Source organism: Pristiophorus japonicus, chromosome 1 (genome assembly GCF_044704955.1).
Source record: "Pristiophorus japonicus isolate sPriJap1 chromosome 1, sPriJap1.hap1, whole genome shotgun sequence".
Taxonomy (NCBI): Eukaryota; Metazoa; Chordata; class Chondrichthyes; family Pristiophoridae; genus Pristiophorus; species Pristiophorus japonicus.
Window position 1 is genome coordinate 167,394,748 of NC_091977.1, and position 18,752 is coordinate 167,413,499.

The following is an 18,752-nucleotide window of genomic DNA, read 5'->3' on the forward strand; positions in this document are numbered from 1 at the left end:
ACCCTACCTGATGAAAAGGACTGTTTAAATACGTGTTTTCTTTTAGAAAGATGCTGATTAGAGCCAACATGTTATAACAAGATGTTGCAACAATTTAAATGATGCATTCAATGATTGCAGAATGTTTCTACCTTGCTTGAATCTGCTGACTTGTGAGATGTTGCCAATCCTGGCTTTTCTGAAGACTAGAACAGGGAAAAAAAAGAAAATTAGTTTTTAAAAGCAGTATCTTCCTGGAGTTGTATTCAGAGTGTTATTGCATGCAACAATGGTGGCAAGCACGAGTCAGAATTCAATTTTCAGCAGACTTCAATAGTTTTCCACAATGATATAATTTCACAACAAAGAAATATATTAAGATGGTTGTGTGAATTTGAGGAGTTACACAAATATATGTGAACCAGCCAACAACTGGAAAGTGCAAACATTCAACTAGATGCAAAAACACTGCATTTCAGTGGTAAAATAAAGAACACTTGCAGACAATTTGGGGACGAAATTGCCCTTCGCCCCGATTGCGGGCAGTAACTTTCCGGAGCTTGGGCTTTTTAAATCGCCTGGCACGGAAGTCTCACCTCAGACATGGAATTGGACCTGTGCGCCCCTCAAAGGAGGCAGAGTGCTGTCTCAGGCGCTCCAGTTCCTTGGAGGGGCGCTTGCGGGGCTGTAACACAGCGCTGAGTCCAGCATCGCGCTCAGGAGCGCAGCGCTATGTGGATCCTCTGCGTAGCGCTACAACATCCCTTCCCTTCAATGAAAGGGGAGGACCACTGTGCACTTTGCAGGCCCTTTTTTGGTGGCTGCCACTGGGCCACCAGGGAGGCGATCAACCAGGCCAACAGCCCGGCACCTATAACAAAGTGCCGGGCTGCATGATGGCGGCGCAGTCAACACGAGGGCCGCTGTAATGTATTTGTTTCATGGGTTCTTTACTTTAGAATTCATAGCAACACGTTGTTAATAAACCAACTAGTTTTTAAATAGCAAAGGTTTAACAATCACTCGACACATTACCAGTTCATCCACTAGGCTCACAACAGCATAACTCATCGTGGATGACCTAGACACAATCTGGGTTTTATTGAGTTGTGAACATCATGTGACTGGCTAAGCCTCTCACAGTGCTCTACAAACCTGTGAGCATACTCAAAGGTGCATACATTACAGCCGCCATTGTCGGGTTAACGCAAGAGTCGTCCAAAAAATAGAAATGGTGGCCGTGGCATATAAGGCCTCCTCCCAAAAGGGGTGCCCAGGCGACGGATGTCTGCTAACTTCGTGCCCTGCGAAACTGGCATCGACATCCGCTTGCGCTAGCCTCGCGGCCCGCGGAACGCAAAGGGGTCGGTGCGCACGGTGATGACTTCACCGCGTGCGCCAGCCCAGGGAGTTAACGCGTAGCGCAGCTGGGATAGCATCCCCCAAACCTCCGGGGTAATTTCCCGGGAGACAATAGCGCCCCCCCAGCCTGGGTGAAAATGTAATTGTGCCCCATTAGCACCCCCCCAGAGATGCTAACGGGGCTATATAAAGGGGCAAATTCGGCCCCTTTGTCTGCTACAATGTTCGCACTTTTAAAACAACTTATCATTGTTGCTGCAAAGGAACCATTGTTTTTGTATAACATTCAGCCCAGGTCTAGTTTGAATGCTTCCTTAAATCAGAAACACACACAAGCCCCTCCAAACAAATACACGTCACCATTTTTAAATGAGTACCAGGGATAGCCTGCAACTGCTGCATGGCAACAGCTAAATATCAGCTGCTGTAATAGCAGGAAACTCAAGACAAGACAGGAATACTTGGGTAGAGGAGGAGCGCCTGCTCTGCTCAGAGCAGCCCAATTTCCCAAAGGGATGCTCAAACAGTCGTTAGACCATTGCATATGCTAATGAGGGGCCTAATGCCTGTTTTAGGCAATCGCCTCGGACGTCTGCAAAATGGTCCGTCCAAATTTCGGGTTGGATGTTTGTCAGGTGTCCTTGGGATATGCAGGACATTGGTCCCTGAAACTGGCCCTTGTTGTTTCGGTTTTATGCCTGTAAAAAGGGTCAAAGACATCTCAACCCATTAACAGTCTATACCAATGTTGTAGGGCTGAAATCCCTCCAGCCCTACAACTCTCTGACATATCTGCACTCCTCTAATTCTGTCCTTTTGAGCATCCCCTATTTAATTCACTCCACCATTGGCGGTCATGCCTTCTGTTGCCAAGACCCTAAGACCCTTTTGGAACTCCCTCCCCAAACCTCTCCGCCTCTCTTTCCTCCTTTAAGACGCTCCTTAAAACCGACCTCTGATCAAGCTTTTGGTCATCTCCCCATATATCTCATGTGGCTCGGTGTCAAATTTTCTTTGATAACATTCCTGTGAAGCGCCTCGAGATGTTTTACTATGTTAAAGGAACTATACAAATACACGTTGTTGTTGTTCCGGAAGCTTATATTTTGGGTTGGACGGAGCTCGGCTCGAGCAGAGCTACTGCCTGGGTGGGCCAAGAGCACAAGCCTGGAGCAGCACCAGCACATTGAAAGACGGAGAATGAGTCGAGACTGGTGTGGAGGCAGGTGAATCTACATCGAGAAAGAATTTTTGCAAGGATCTGAGTCACGGATGTCTGCAACTTCTTGAAGATAAAGAAAAACATCTCCTTGCAGTGACAGTACAGTGCAGAGCAATTACTCTGCTTTTATCTGGCTGCATTTATTTTTTTGTGCATTGGCAACTCAAAGTTAAGTTATGGGACCGGGAGAAAAATCTCTTAACTGTCTCATTGGTGAGATTGTACATTCACTGCACCATGAGCGCAACTAACGGCGATGCTATTGTAAAGTCAGTAATATTTCACTTTATCATAGAACCAAGCATAAGAATGCAATAGCAGCATTCTGCACTCAGCCAGTTTTCAATGGAGAATTTTGGCAGTGACCCTTCACGTAGCTCTGAAGGTACCTTTAAAAACAAGTATTATTTTACTTACAATGAAAACTGGAGTAAGAATAATCCGAAGTCTAAAAATTGGCTTCACAAAATCGATGAATTCACAGATGAATGTACCTGTGTCATCAACAATTAAATATGGAGAAGAGCCGTTGTCATTATTGTAGAATGTGCAAGACGCAAAGATGCAGTGAAAAATCAGGAAGAAACATTTCATATTACATATTTTTTTCAACAAAGGACACATCTCAGGAAAATCTCGTGACAGCAGCAGAAATAGGAGGAGTTTACCATGGTGTGACTTAAGTCAAGGCTGTGATAATAAATTGCTTCCAAAGTTTCTACTAGATTCAGAAATTGCAAAAAAGTCATGGATGCATGAAAGCAAGCAATATCACTGAGAATGTTTTAGTTTTGAAATCGTAGGAACTTTTAGTTTGAGATCTTTAATGAGCACATTTTTTTCTCAGTTGGAATGAATGTCTCAAATAAGGGAAATAAGAAGTTTTTCCCTGTAGTTGCTCGATATTTTTTTTTAAGGACAGAAGGGGTCCATGGCTTACTTGATTATTACCATGATAACAATGAGACAAGTGATGCCATTGCTGCACGCCTTTCGAACATTTTAGAAGAGAACAGCCTAAGTATAAACTGTGTTTTGTCTTTTGTAGCTGATCGTGCCTCTCTCATAGTTGGGAAACACAAGTCACTTTATCAGAAGCTGAAATTACCGAATGTCAAAATGATTCAGGTTGTATACAGTGCCATGTCATTCAAAACTTTTAAAAACAGCATGAAATCTTTGGGCTGGATTTTCCGTTTTGCCGTTTTCAGGGAGAAAACGGAGGCAAGGCAGGAAAGTTGCCGCCCGGGTAACGTTTGCGCTGTGTGGAGTAATTTTTGCCATCTGGGCCCTGCGTCAGTGGTGCAGCGCAAAGGGAGGCATTGTACGACTTTCGCGGCGCAAAAACGGGAACTTCGCCAACTAAAGTGCGGGGCTGGGAGTGTTCCAAGAGAGGCCTCAAGAGGGAGAAAGAAAGAAATTCAAAAAAACATTCACAAAACATTGCCCACACCACAACACAAATGGCTACAAAAAAGTAAAAGAATAAACACTGGAACTTAGCTATTTTGCAGTTTATCTACATCACCGCCGCAGGCAGGTCTGGACTGTTCTGTTTTCCCAGGTGGTCATCGCAGGGCGCGCTTCGGGGCATATGGGTCAGGTGCGAGTTAAAACTACTGCCAGTGTCACAAGGAGAGGCGATGCACACCCGTGTATTACTTACTACATAACTTTATGGTAATACGTCATGAAGCACTCAAAAAGCTAGAATGCAACACTGCCACTTGCACAGAGCTACATAGTGTCATGGAAGTTCTTTGTTCTAAACTGTCGAGTAGGAAAGAGGACAAATTGGACATTCAACTCAAGATATTTTATGCAAATGTCACACTAGCAAAGAGGCTACTCCTTATTAGTCCACGGCCAAATCAGCCATGATCTTGTTGAATGGCAGAGCAGGCTCGAGGGGCTAGATGGCCTACTCCTGTTCCTAATTCTTATGTTCTTATGTTCTTAGACTGGCTTACCCCTTATTCTTAGACTGTGACCCACGAAGGGGTCACAGTCTAAGAATAAGGGGTAAGCCATTTAGGACCGAGATGAGGAGAAACTTCTTCACTCAGAGAGTTGTTAACCTGTGGAATTCTCTACCACAGAAAGTTGTTGAGGCCAGTTCGTTGGATATATTCAAGAGGGAGTTAGATATGGCCAAAGGGATCAAGGGGTATGGAGAGAAAGCAGGAAAGGAGTACTGAGGTTGAATGATCAGCCATTATCTTATTGAATGGCGGTGCAGGCTCGAAGGGCCGAATGGCCTACTCCTGCACCTAATTTCTATGTTTCTAATGAGGAAGCATAAAAGACATGGCATTACATACCCTGAGAAATGGTATGATTTCGAGACATCTGTTTTCAAACAAATGTCAATCCTCTCATTGGACGACGCAGTGAAATGGTCTGATAGAGAGAAACTGGCTGAAGGTCTTCACGTTGAGATTGATATATGATGACTACATACAAGCTATATGATGACTACTGTATTTTACAGCAAATTAGAGGAACTATAATTTCTAGGGTCAAAAAAATTGAGAAAAGTTTTCAAATGAGGACCACAAGGTGAAAACAGCCACATTTTTAAATTTGCATCTTTCACACTTTCAATCCCAGTCTCAAATGCATACTGCAAAAGGGTTTTCAACTTGCTGACTCAGCTTTGGAGCAAAGAAAGGAACTGGTAAAATGGAAGTCTTGTAAAAGCAGTGTTACGGTGCAGCTGATCGACAGTACGTCTTCTGCTGACTTTCACAAATATGTCAAAAAGTCACCAGAGTTACTGAAAGCAGCAAGAAGTCAACTTAAGTACAGGTTTAAGAAGAAACTGTGTGCAAAGGCACTGAACTATAGTGGACCAAACTTTTATAAGGTGGGTGCAAAAACACTTGAAAACTGCAGCAATTGCGGGTGCCACATTGCCAACCTCCAGGAATGCCTCCAACCAAAGTGACAACTCTAGGAGGGTGCCCAGTTTCATATTGATTAGGGAACCTCCCCCTAACCCTGGATACTATTTATTAAACTAGATTTTCTTTGGCATTTAACTTCAGCAGCCACTCCTTTAATTGGACCGCCCCACCTCCCGATCGCTGACCATCCTCTTCCCGACCGGAGCTTTCTTCCCAGAACTGGGGACCGACCCCAAGGATCCCCAGCTGTGACCATCTGTTGCGAGTAGTCCTTCCTGTCGTCTGGCTAGGCTGTCCATTTGACCAGCTGCTGGGTGGGAGTCTGCACTACAATATGTTAATGGGTCCCTACCATTAAGATGGGCAAAACATACAGGCCAGGTTTTTTGGCCATTTTCAGTCGGCCCTGCACCCTCTTACCTCCCCATTAATATTTATTTCTCTGTTCTTGGAAAATACATCATATAAATATTGCACTTTAAACATACACCTGGAATATTTTACAACGGTTATCTAACATAAGAACGCAGAACCCCTGGAGAAACGGTGTAAATGGCTAAAAATAGCCTGGTTCTGCAGGGTTTCCGCCAATCTTGCGCCAAAGTTACAGCAAGAAATTGCAAGCAGCTCATGAAACGTCAAGGTCACAGACTATAAATAGAAGTCTACTTATTGTAATTTAATATAGCCTATTTCCCTGGCTAGTTGACACTGAAACTTTGAAATCACACAGCTTTGCAACACAAACAAAAAACTTTTCGAATGCGATACTCCCCTTAAAGTGTTGTGGTCATAAATATATGTGCACATAAATATATGGAAGCTGCATCAAGACCCCGACCTGCGTGAGAACACCAGCGGCAGGTCGGGGCCATAAAAGGAGCAGCGTGGAGGTATACTATTCCAGGGAGCAGCGTGAGCTGGTGCAGGAGGGCGATAGCAGCGAAGAGTGACGTCATCAAGGTCCAGGTCGGTGATTGGAGCGTGGGCAGATACAGCAGGAGCAGCGAGGTCGGGGCAAAGGAGCGGAGAGAGACTGTAGAGGGACGTGATCGGGGCCCAGGGGAGGTGCGAGTTCGGAGCCAGGGGCCCAAGGGGCAGCACGGGCCAGCCCACACTGCGATGTGTGTGTGTGCATTAGGCCCGTGCAGCAGAGCTCGTCTCCAGTCATCTTGGGTAATCCTTGCCACTGGACCAAGACCCAGCTCTGACAAGCCCGTGTGGTGGCTGGTGTGCAACGGCCACCACATATTAAAAAAAATCCACACACAGGCATCTTCCACCCTTGAGGATGTAGTTCGGGTCCTTCATTGAAACACCTGTGAACTCATCCTTTTTTGCTGTGGAAGCAAGTCATCCTTGTTTCGTGGGACCGCCTATGATGATGATGATGCAGCTTGAAGTCAGGCACAAATACCACATGGGATTATGACAGAGGCAATAACAGAGACCTGGCTCAAACATGGCAGGATTGAGAAATTAATATTCCTGGCTGCAAAATATTCAGAAAAGATAGCGAAGGAAAAAGAGGACGAGGTGATGGCAGTATTACAGCACTTGAAAGGGATGACATACTTGAAGGTTCAAAAAGAGTGTCTATTTGGGTAGAGTTAAGCAACCGAGAAGCTATTAAGCTGCTTGGTGTTTACTATAGGCCACTAAACAGTGGGAAGGAGGTAGAGAAGCAAATTTTCAGGCAACTTTCAGAAAAATGCATGAACTATAGAATAGTGATAATGGAGGACTTCAGTTACCTAAATATAGATTGAAATAGTAACAGTGCAAAGGGCAAAGGGGGAGGAGAAGTTCATGAAATGTGTACAAGTGAACTTTCTTGATCAGTGTGTTTCCCACCCTACGAGGAAGGAAGCAGTGCTAGATCTGGTTCGAGGGAATGAAGTGGGCCAAGTGGAACATATTTCAGTGGTGAGCATTTGGGAAACACAATTATCACAATATCATTAGGTTTACAGTAGTTATGGAAAAGGACAAGGTACAATCAAATGTGAAAATACTCAACTGGAGGAGGGCTCATTTCAGTAAGTTGAAATAGGAAAAGATAGGTAAACAGTAAATGAGCAATGAAAGGTCTTCAAAGAGCAGATCATTCAGGTACAAATTAGACACATTCCCAAGATACAGTTGATGTCAGTAAAAAAAAAGCCAGCCATATGGTAAAAATGTATCACTCTCTTATGATGCTGCTGGGGGGCAACATGCAAAATTAATGCTGGACACCCTTGCTTAACAGTGCATCAGATGAACACCAGTATGCATAGAAAACTAACTGATGTGAGTCAGCTTCCTGCACATCCCCACTGACACCTGGGAGTCCCTGGCCAAAGACCGCCCTAAATGGAAGAAGTGCATCCGGGAGGGCGCTGAGCACCTCAAGTCTCATCACCGAGAGCATGCAGAAATCAAGCGCAGGCAGCGGAAAGAGCGTGTAGCAAACCAGTCCCACCCACCCCTTCCCTCAACGACTATCTGTCCCACCTATGACAGGGATTGTGGTTCTCGTATTGGACTGTCCAGCCACCTAAGGACTCATTTTAAGAGTGGAAGCAAGTCTTCCTTGGTTCCGAGGGACTGTCCATGATGATGATGATGGTGGTATACCCTGAACAGAAGCTATAGCAGAAAAAGAGATCGATAGCTACGTTCAGAGACTACTGTGAGGATTTTCCTTTCAGCTGCGAGGTTCCAGCAGGGCAGGACTTCCATCCACCATTCCAACATGGCCAGAACCCTGGGTTGAGATTTATCACCCATGCATGGCAGGCTCCCAGCGGGATTCCCTCCACCAATAGCGAGCCCACCTGTACAGGGCTGTGAAATTAGCAGGTCTACTGTTTCAGCACTAGAAGAGGCAGCGGGCAGATAAATGGGCAGGAGCCCTGTAGAAATTGGAAAGGAGATTTGTACAAGGTGCTCTGGGCACCCAGGGCCAGTAAAGAGGAGGGATGGGGGCAAGTCCAGCAGAAATAATGAGATTTGGGATGGATGATATCATCCTGTCATTGTTCCATGATTTCCTTATGTTCATAAAAAGGAAGGCAGGTGTTTCTTGTGAAATTTTTTACTAACAAAAAAAATGGTAGAGACTTAGCAAAATTGGGTCAAATCCTAAATTCCTCCGTAGTTGCGCAAACAGCATTCCTGAAACACCTTCACAATGGAGAAATTTCCAGGCCATGGGTTTACATGGCTTGTTTTCTCCTGTGGAAAGTAGGAAATGAAAAACAGGTTTTGTGCTATTTGCTGTTACTACTTCAAGGTTGCCCAGCAACCCGAAGTGGTTAACCGTCTCTTTTTTCCCCCATCTGTCTACCCAAACTTGGTGACACCTAACCACAATTTCTTGATTTATTTCAACTTCTCCATTTTTTTTTCAACTTAAATGGCACTGTGGTAATCTTACCTGTTTGCACCTCCTACCTTCAAAAAACCAAAGGCCCAGAATTTGCTGGAACGAGGCATCTCCTGGCATGTACCATTAGTTAGACATGTTCCTGGACCACTCACTTCAAAAAAAAATTGCCCAGAAAGCTGCTGAAAGTGCAAGCTGGTTTCAGTGTGCTGAGGACAAGAGGGCATCTGGGTCATTGATGAACGACAGGACCAACAGAGTATCTGTTTAACCAATGAGATTTAATGATTAAGAAATAAACAAGAGGAAGGGCTGGGAAGGAGGGCGAATTCGAGTGAGTGAATTCAATGTCAAATCAGGTAAAGAACAAAAAAATAAAGAGAAGGAAAGAAAGGTTGGATTAAAAGACAGAGAAAAAAGGGACCGAAAGAAATAGTAAAAAAAAATTAACATTTAAAATTCACCACTTGAATGAATGGGACTCCAAATTTTTAAACTGTTCGCTTTCTGGGCAAGAGAGGTTGATTGATAATTATCATGTCGTTAAAAATGTACTTCTACTATTAATTACTAGGCTTAAACGTTCTGTGGTGAATTTAATGGGCAATTAATGTGTAAATGCAGCAACTTCATGAAACTCGCGGGAGGTTAAGGATGAGTTGCCATTTTCGTGAAGGTAACGGTGGAGCAGCGCAAATTGGCCAGCAACTTGTGGTGATTTGCAATTCACGGGCTAGCTCTTCCTTGCCACAAGTTGCTGGGCGATTTGCACATTAATAATAGCGTGCGTCATTCACAGGCCATTATTTTTCAGCAAGTTTTGGGCCCAAAGTTATTGATAATTCAAATCTGTGGCATTAGAGTCATTAGCCTTACCTCAAGATTACATCACATTTATTAAAATGCATTAAAAATAGAAAATGCTAGAAACAGTCAGCAGGTCAGGCAGCATCTGTAGACCTCGTGATAGGTCATTGACCTGAAACGTAAACTCTGTTAACCTGCTGAGTGTTCCCATCATTTTCTGTTTTCATTTCAGATTTTTAGCATCCACAGTTTTTTGCATTTATCATAATGTATTGTTGGACTGCATTCAGATCCCAATGACTCCAGCCAAGGTAAGTAACCTATCTATTTCTGTCACTATCCTTAAATTCTCATTCTGCTTCACTGCTCCGTCTTTTGCTCTCATCCTTCAATTCTTGCTTTCTTTCATTCTCCGTTTTTCACTTTCAAATGACTTCCTTCAAGTTTTGCTTTCTCTTACTTCATGCTATCTTTCATTCTCCTTCTTCGTCTCACTCACTTTTAACTCTCATTGAGAAGGCTTGTGAGCATATGGACCAGGAAGCATTAAGGGAAGGCAGGCTGGGAAGCACTCGAAGTAGGTGGGCGGTCAAGCTGGTGGGTTAGGATGCATTCTGGACAGCCGAGTGAGCAAGGAAGCAATTAGGTAAGGTGGGCTGAGAGCCCCTTGGGCTGAGTGAGGATGTGAGCAGGTGGGTACTTGTAGATGGGCTGGTCAACTGGCAACAGTCAGGGTGGTCAGGCACATTAAGCAGGGACCATTCACTGCAATCATGGAAGCCAGCCAAGAGACACTAAGATTAGGCAGGCCATAAATCTGTCAAGACGAGTAGATAGCTGAGTGGTCCGTTTGGATCTTGCTGCGTTTGGGTCCCCTATTATGCTTGTTGACAATAATTGTGAGCTATGTTCAGTCACAAGATCACTAATACAATGAGCAAGCAACTTTGAAGAGCCAAACATAGCAACAGCTGAAGTGAAATCCAATGGTTCGGGAAGGACTGAATGTGGACTCGGGGCTATACTGAGTGAGTCAGAAGAAAATGGGAGGGAGGACTCCTAGGTGTGGCAGCGCAGGTCGCTGAATGGAGCACAAAAAACAGGTTAGATCAGTTTGGGCTGGGTTGCTGAAGGGAATATAGGGACATTGAGCCAGGTGGTAAAAACACAGGAAGAAAGTTATTGGAATATTGATAGTGGAGCCAAAAAGATGAAGGATTGACGTGGATTGCATGTTACGAACCATGGCATCAGCAGGAAAAAAAAAACAGGCAACTGCTCTATTCTATGCCATCATATTTAAGATGAGTTGCAAGTAAGGGGATAATTTGGTTTGGGTCTGGTCATCTTCTGAGCAAGAATACATTTGTATAGTGCTGCTTGATAAGTACCCATAAGTGCCATGTACAATGCAAGGTCTGTTTCGTAATGCACGTTTAAAAGAAAAATGTAAATGTACCGTCACTCATTCCGCGTACTGTATAGTGACACAGGTAATGTAATTTGTTGAATGTACTACAATGTATCCCGTATTGTACTTGAACTGAAAAGCAAGGGAATGTATCGAACGGAACTGCCGTCAGCACCCAAATGTATTGTATGGGATTGCTGACCGCAGCTAAGTGTACTGAACTGCTTTTGAATGTACTGTACAAATTTTTATATGAATAAAGTATATTTTGAAATTTAAAAAAAAAACATACATAGCAGTTCTTGAATGTGAGCTGGTTATGTGCTGAAAGAACAAAAATCATCTGTGCAAAATCTGCTTTTTTCTGGATTCTTATCAAAGACACATTTTTTCAGTAGTTGTGTGCGTGTATATATCTTGTATTGATATTTTCAAGAGTTGCTGTGTATGATTACTTATCAAGCCAATATTATACAAATGTATTGTTGTTCAGGAGATATCTAGACCCAAATCAAATTAATCCCTTACCTGCAATCCATCTGAAGGATAATAGCATAGAATTTTCCTGCAGTGAACTTTTATTTCAGCCTAGCAGAATTTCATATTGGGCCTTGTTACTGATCACAATTTGCTCACATTATAAATGAAGTATTTCACCAACATGTCTGAACAAATGAAAGTCAGTTTCTACAGAATACCACACCCACGTCACAGTAACAAATATCTATAACAATAAGGGTGAGATTCCTCTTATTGTTTAGATTTGATGAAAATGCTGCTGTGAATACGAAACAAGATTTCCCATTTTGTACTCGTGCTGGCTTTTTCACTAAAATTATTGTCAAGAACCTCAACCCCAAGATGACAACAAATATGACAGATTTAACATCCAGAACTGACAGTACATTAACCACTTAATGAATGTGAATTTAACAAAATGCTTAAGTAATAGAGCAGCTACTTGATTATGGAGAATGCCTAGAAATTTAACTAGAGTAAGAAAGTATAAACTAACTCTTCATACCTTTAAGCTTGAAATGCATGGGTTCTTTACAGGATGATTAACCACAAACTCCGAAGCAAGATGTGGAAACCTTGCATTGTAACACTAATTTACTTTTCTCTTTCAAAACATTCACTTCTTTTCCCAATCCCTATCTGCAGCATTAGCTTTCATATCCTTGGCGGCGTAGCTACTGTCCTCCACTCTCAGAAACGAGCTTTTCACTAAATGCTCACAGTGCCACACCCTTCCCAACAAGTAAATGCACACCTCGCTGACAAGATCACATTCTGCAGCACAGCTATTTTACAGCACTTCATCCCCTCCTCCTGCTCCTGCTCCGCCCACTGTCAAGCAAATTCTTCACCGGATGGGTTTTGTGGTTCACATCCATGAATCTGAGAGAAATGTATATAGATTATGAACAAGCTCTGTAAGAAGTTTCCAGCTTTATAATCAAGGTACTGGATTTTGGAAAGCTGCACATAAGTGAGAGGACCTTACAAGTTTGGACTATCATTCCTTTATCACAGAAAACATAAAAAGTCATTAACAAAAATAATCTATGACTAATTATATTCCTTTTGCAAGGATGAACAAAAAATGTTGTTCTACCCCTTTAGTAAGAGCACCCTTGGTCACTGTTATGATTTGGGCTTTACTGAGATATTTCTTCTTTGCTCTGCTGCAAAGGCCATTCCCGTAAGCGAACCCTCGCTCCCCATAAACGTTAAGTGTAATTTATACACACAATATCTGGTATTGTAACATTGTTCAATATCAAACAGAAACTCTGGTCACTGATATCCTGGATATGACACAAGCCCTCTCGTGAACTCCTAAACTTTGGAAAGTGCAAGAATGAAAACTCTATTCTGACCATGATTTGGGCCATAAACTACAAAATGGATTTATTAAACGTAAGAGATAAGCAATAGCAGTAAACAATACAGCAGCTTCCATTATTGTTACAGAACTTTCAACTTCTTTGGATACAAAAATAACAAATGACATGACACTTTGCTAAATCTGGTGATAATACTCATCATCATCATAGGCAGTCCCTCAAAACAAGGATGACTTGCTTACACGCCAAAAAAACGGATTTCACAGGACCCGAACTACATCCTGAAGGGTGGAAGATGCCTGTACGTGGATTTTTTTTAAACGTGTGATGGCTGTTGCACACCAGCCACCACACGGGCTTAACAGAGCTAGGTCTTGGTCCAGTGAAAAGGATTACCCAAGACGAATAGAGACCAGCTCTGCTGCACAGACCTAGCGCGCACATGTATTCGCAGTGTGGGCTGGCCCGTGCTGCCCCTGGGCCCCGAGCTCACGCCTCCCCTGGGCCCCGATCACATCCCTCCACAATCTCTTGCCGCCCCTGCTGTATCTGCCCACGCTCCAATCACCGACCTGGGTCTTGATGATGCCACTCTTCACAGCCGTCGCCCTCCTGCACCAGCTCGTGCTGTACCTTGAAGTGGCATGCCTCCACGCTGCCCATGGCCACCGCTCGCCGCTCCTTTTATGGCCCTGACCTGCCACCGATGTTCACTCACAAGACACACACACACACACACACACACACACACACACACACACACAACCACACCTACACACAAACACGTCTGTGATAATACTAAACCTTGATTAGCATCCATACTCTAATTCTTATTGGTGGTTATTCATACTAAGCTACGGAGCTCCACAAGCTCAACTCCACAAAGGCTGTGGTACAGTGATATACTGAACCAAGTGAGGGCCCCAAGCTGTACCCTTGCCTGAGCATACAGCTGTCAATCACCTTCCCTACCCCAGAGACTTCCTGCCAGGTGTGTTAAAGACAAGTCTTTCATCAATTAAATGGAGTATATACAACAAATAAAGCGGTCACTCATGGTGGGAAACAACGGCTTAAGTTCAGCCTCCCAGACCCTAGTCTCAAGCTAACAATCTTCCACAGTCAATGCACTGATAATTATGCAGAAATTGGATAAGCAATTAAAACAATATTAACATCTAGATTTCTTGCATTCAACTGTAAATTTGTTAATAGTGGAATGCTATTTCGGCCACCTGAGGAAAAGAGTGTTTGAAGATTCCTCAAAACTGTCACCTAGCTCATGGTCTACAGGGCCGTAGTAATAATCGCCCTCCTGTATGGCTTAGAGACGTGGACCATGTACAGTAGACACCTCAAGTCGCTGGAGAAATACCACCAGCGATGTCTCCACAAGATCCTGCAAATCCCCTGGGAGGATAGACACAAACATTAGCGTCCTTGTCCAGGCCAACATCCCCAGCATTGAAGCACTGACCACACTTGATCAGCTCCGCTGGGCAGGCCACATAGTTCGCATGCCAGACACGAGACTCCCAAAGCAAGTGCTCTACTCAGAACTCGGCCACAGCAAACGAGCCAAAGGCAGGCAGAGGAAACGTTACAAGGACACCCTCAAAGCCTCCCTGATAAAGTGCGACATTCCCACTGACATCTGGGAGTCCTTGGCCATAGATCACCCTAAGTGAAGGAAGTGCATCCGGGAGGACGCTGAGCTCCTCGAGTATCGTCGCCGAGAGCATGCAGAAATCAAGCGTAGGCAGAGGAAGGGGCGTGCGGCAAACCAGGCTCCCTGCCCACCCTTTCCCTCAACGACTATAAATCCCACCTTTGTTCTCGTATTGGACTGTACCAAAGAACTCATGCTAAGAGTGGAAGCAAGTCTTCCTCGATCCCAAGGATGATGATGATAATGTACTAGTTGTGTTATTTTTCTGTTTAATTGATTCTCAGGACATCTCAGATTCCCAGTTTTAACATATCCTTTCAGTGTTATTAGAAGGGTAGATTTTAATACTTGTAATGTTATAAAGTGCAGTTTTGGTTTCCTGCTGAAAACATACAAACCTCAACAGAAATAACAAGATCTTCCAGTACTTTTAAGGTGCAGTAGATGTTAAAATGTCTCTCTTCGCTCTTAGGCGGTCCCTCAGACTCGAGGACAACTTGCTTCCACACTAATGAATTCTCAGGTGACTGAAGATTCCAATGTGGGACCTACAGTCTCTGTCACAGGTGGGGCAGACGATGGTTGAAGGGATGGGTGGTTGGGGTGATTGGGTTGTCGTGCGTTCCTTCCGCTGTTTGCACTTGGCTTCCGCTTGCACCCGGCACAGATACTCAAGGTGTTCAGCACCTTCCCGGATGCTTCTCCTCCACTTTGAGCAGTCTTGGGCCAGGAATTCCCAGGTGTCGGTGGGAATATTGCACTTTTTCCAAGGAGACTTTGAGGGTGTCCTTGAAGCATTTTCTCTGCCCACCTGGAACTCGCTTGCCGCGTCGGAGCTGCGAATAGAGCAATTGTTTTGGGGGTCTGGTATCGGGCATGTGGACGATGTGGCCCATCCATCAGAGCTAATTGAGCATGGTCAGTGCTTCGATGCTGGGGATGTAGGCCTGAGCGAGAGCACGGACGTTGGTGCGCCTATCCTGCCAATGGATTTGCAGGATCTTGTGGAGGCAGCGTTGGTGGTACTTCTCCAATGCTTTGAAGTGCCTGTTGTACATAGTCCAAGTCTCTGAAGCATATAGGAGACTGGATATCAATACTGCTCTGTAGACCATGATTTTGGTGCCGGGTTTGAGATCCTGTTCTTCAAAACCTCTTTTCCTCAGGCGACCGAAGGCTGCACTGGCACACTGAAGGCGGTGTTGGACTTCATCATCAACGTCTGCCCTTGTTGACAGTAGGCTCCCGAGGTATGGGAAATGGTCCATGTTATCCAGGGCCTTGTTTGTCATGGATCTTGATAATCGGCAGGGGGGGTGGCGGGGGGAGGGGAGAGTACTGTTGGTAGAGAACCATTGTCTTACGGATGTTTAGTGTAAGGCCCGTGCTCTCGTACGCTTCGGTGAAGATGTTGACGATGGTTTGGAGTTCGACCTCTGAATGTGCGCAAACGCAAGCGTCATCTGCATACTGTAATTCAATGACAGAGGATGGGATCACCTTGGATCTGGACTGGAGGCGACAGATGTTGAACAATTTCCTGTTTGTTCTGTAGATTAATTCCACTCCAGTGGGGAGCTTATTGAAGGCGGGATGGAGCATTGCAGCAAGGAAGATCAAGAAGAGTGTTGGTGCGATGATACAGCCTTGCTTGACCCCAGTCCGCATGTGTATTGGGTTTGTGATGGATCCGTTGGTCAGGATCAAAGCTTGCATGTCATCATGAAGCAGGCGGAGGATGGTGACAAACTTTTGAGGGCAGCCGAATTTCAGGAGGACACTGCATAATCCCTCACGGTTGACAGTGTCAAATTCCTTTGTGAGGTCAAAGGCGGCCATGTACAGAGGGTGGTGCTGCTCCCTGCATTTTTCTTGAATTTGACGCGCGGTGAAGATCGTGTCCATTGTGCTCCTTAGTGGGCGGAATCCGCATTGCAACTCTGGGAGGAGGAGCTCTTCAGCCACTGGGAGAAGGCGATTGAGGAGGATTCTTGCGAAGACTTTCCATGTGGCTGATAACAGGAAAACTCCTCTGTAATTACAGCAATCGGACTGGTCACCTTTTTTGAAGATGGTCACAATTTGGGTTTCCAAGATGGGTTTCCAAGATCCCCTGGCATGCTCTCCTCCTTCCAAATACGAGAAATGAGTTAATGAATTTGCCAATAGTACTTCTCCACCATGCTATAGTGCTTCAGCGGGGATTCCATCTGCTCCCGTGGCTTTATTGTTCTTCAGTTGTCGGATGGCCTTTTCAACCTCATGCCGGGCTGGGATTGTGCCGAGATGGTGGCGGGTAGCATGCTGCGGGATGGAGTCAAAGGCACTCACATCGAAGACAGAGTCTCGGTTAAGGGGATCTTCGAAGTGATCCTTCCAGCGGACACTGATTGCCTCTCTATCCTTGATGAGCACCTCTCTGTGCTGGGCCCTCAGTGGGGTAGGACCTTGGGTGTTTGGGGCGTAGGTGGTCTTGATTGCGCTAAAAAATCCACACACGTCGTGGTCGTCGGCTTTCTTGCTCTCGAGTTGTGTTGCTGTTTCCAGTTCAAAAATGCCTTGTGTTTGTGGCTTATTAGCTCCTGGATCTCCTAGTCGCTCTCATTGAACCAATCGATGTTTCCTACTGGAGAGACCAAGCGTCTCTTCAGGAGGTGCTGATTACAGAGGCCTTGAGGGCAGACCAGGCACTGTGGACACTCTGCATCTCCGGTTCACTGGAAGTCATCAGGATGGTTGTGAGGCACTGACTGAATAGGGCTTTCTGAGCAGGATCTTTGAGTGCCCCAGCGTTGATTTTCCTGTGGCAGAGTTTTGTTGCTGCCACTGTTTTGGGGCTACATGGATGGAAATGACAGAGCGGATTAGGCGGTGGTCAATCCAGCAGTCGTCAGCTCCTGTGATGGCGCGGGTCATGTGGACGTCCTTGCGGTCCCTCGCTCGGATGATGACATAGTCCAGCAGATGCCAGTGCTTGGAACAAGGGTGTTGCTATGAGGCCTTGTACTTATCTCTCTGATGAAACAAGATGTTGGTTATGACCAGACCATGTTCTAAGCATTTAGTCAGGAGGAGGGGACCGTTGGAGATGGTTTTTCCTACCCCCTCTCTGCCGATCACACCTAAATAGGTGCACACAAAAGTAGAATGCCCCCCACTAGTTATGTGGGACAACATGTAGTACTTAACATTATTCATTTTGTTGGGCAAATTGTAGAATCAGAGGACAGTTACTGTTACATATGTAAACATTGTAACTGTGTAAGACTTGTCACCAGAGGGCGCAACTGTTGGAGGCCCAAGGGTTATCGGCGCACCTCGTGCAAGGGAGTATAAAAAGTCGTCTGCCATGCTGCTTAGGCACTCTAGAGTTGTATTAAAGAGACTAAGTTCACATCAGTTTTAGCTCACAGTACTCTTGTGGAGTTCTTCCATACTTAACAGTTACAGGTAAAAAGTCAGAGTGAACTAAACCTCCTTGATAGTTGAATCTACAGTTGTTTCACTAAATTTTGCAACAGAAATGAGAAAAATACAAGTCAGATGGAAGGAGGAGTACATTATCTGAAACTTGTGGCTTATTTCACATTTTATCCACTGGTGATTCTTTTTATTTATTTATTCACAGGATGTGGCGTCGCTGGCTAGGCTAGCAATTATTGCCCTTCTCTAATTGCCCTTGAGAACGTGGTAATGAGTCACCTTCTTGAACCGCTGCAGTGAGTGCATTGAAGGTGCTCCCACAATGCTATTAGGAGGGTGTTCCAGGATTTTGACCCATTGATAAAGGAATGATGATTCCAAGTCAGAATGGTGTGTGACTTGTCAGGGAATTTGGAGTTGATGGTGTTCCCATGCCCCTGCTGCTCTTGTCTTTCTAGGTGGTAGAAGTCGCTGGTTTGGGAGTTTCTGTCCAAGGAGCCTTGGTGAATTGCTGCAGTGCATCATTTGTCCTGGATGGTGTAGAACTTCGAGTGTTGCAGCTGCACTCATCCAGGCAAGTGGAGAGTATTCCATCACTCCTGACTTGTGCCTTGTAGATGGTGGAATGGCTTTAGCGGGTCAGGTGAGTCACTCACCACAGAAGACCCAACCTCTGACCATTCTTGTAGCCATAGTATTTATGTGGTTGGTCCAATTAACTTTCTGGTCAATGGTGACATCCAGGATGTTGAT

The 18,752-nt window shown here is 44.8% G+C and overlaps 1 protein-coding gene across 23 annotated transcripts in view; it reads right to left on the reverse strand.

Moving 5' to 3' along the window:
- cast (calpastatin) overlaps positions 1 to 18,752 on the reverse strand; it is a 212,746-nt gene that overhangs the window by 110,027 nt on the left and 83,967 nt on the right. For all 23 annotated transcript variants that reach the window (XM_070884722.1, XM_070884718.1, XM_070884626.1 and 20 more), the window contains one exon: positions 132 to 185. In XM_070884722.1, the coding sequence (XP_070740823.1) occupies positions 132 to 185 (54 nt within the window). The remainder of the gene's footprint in view (positions 1 to 131; positions 186 to 18,752) is intronic.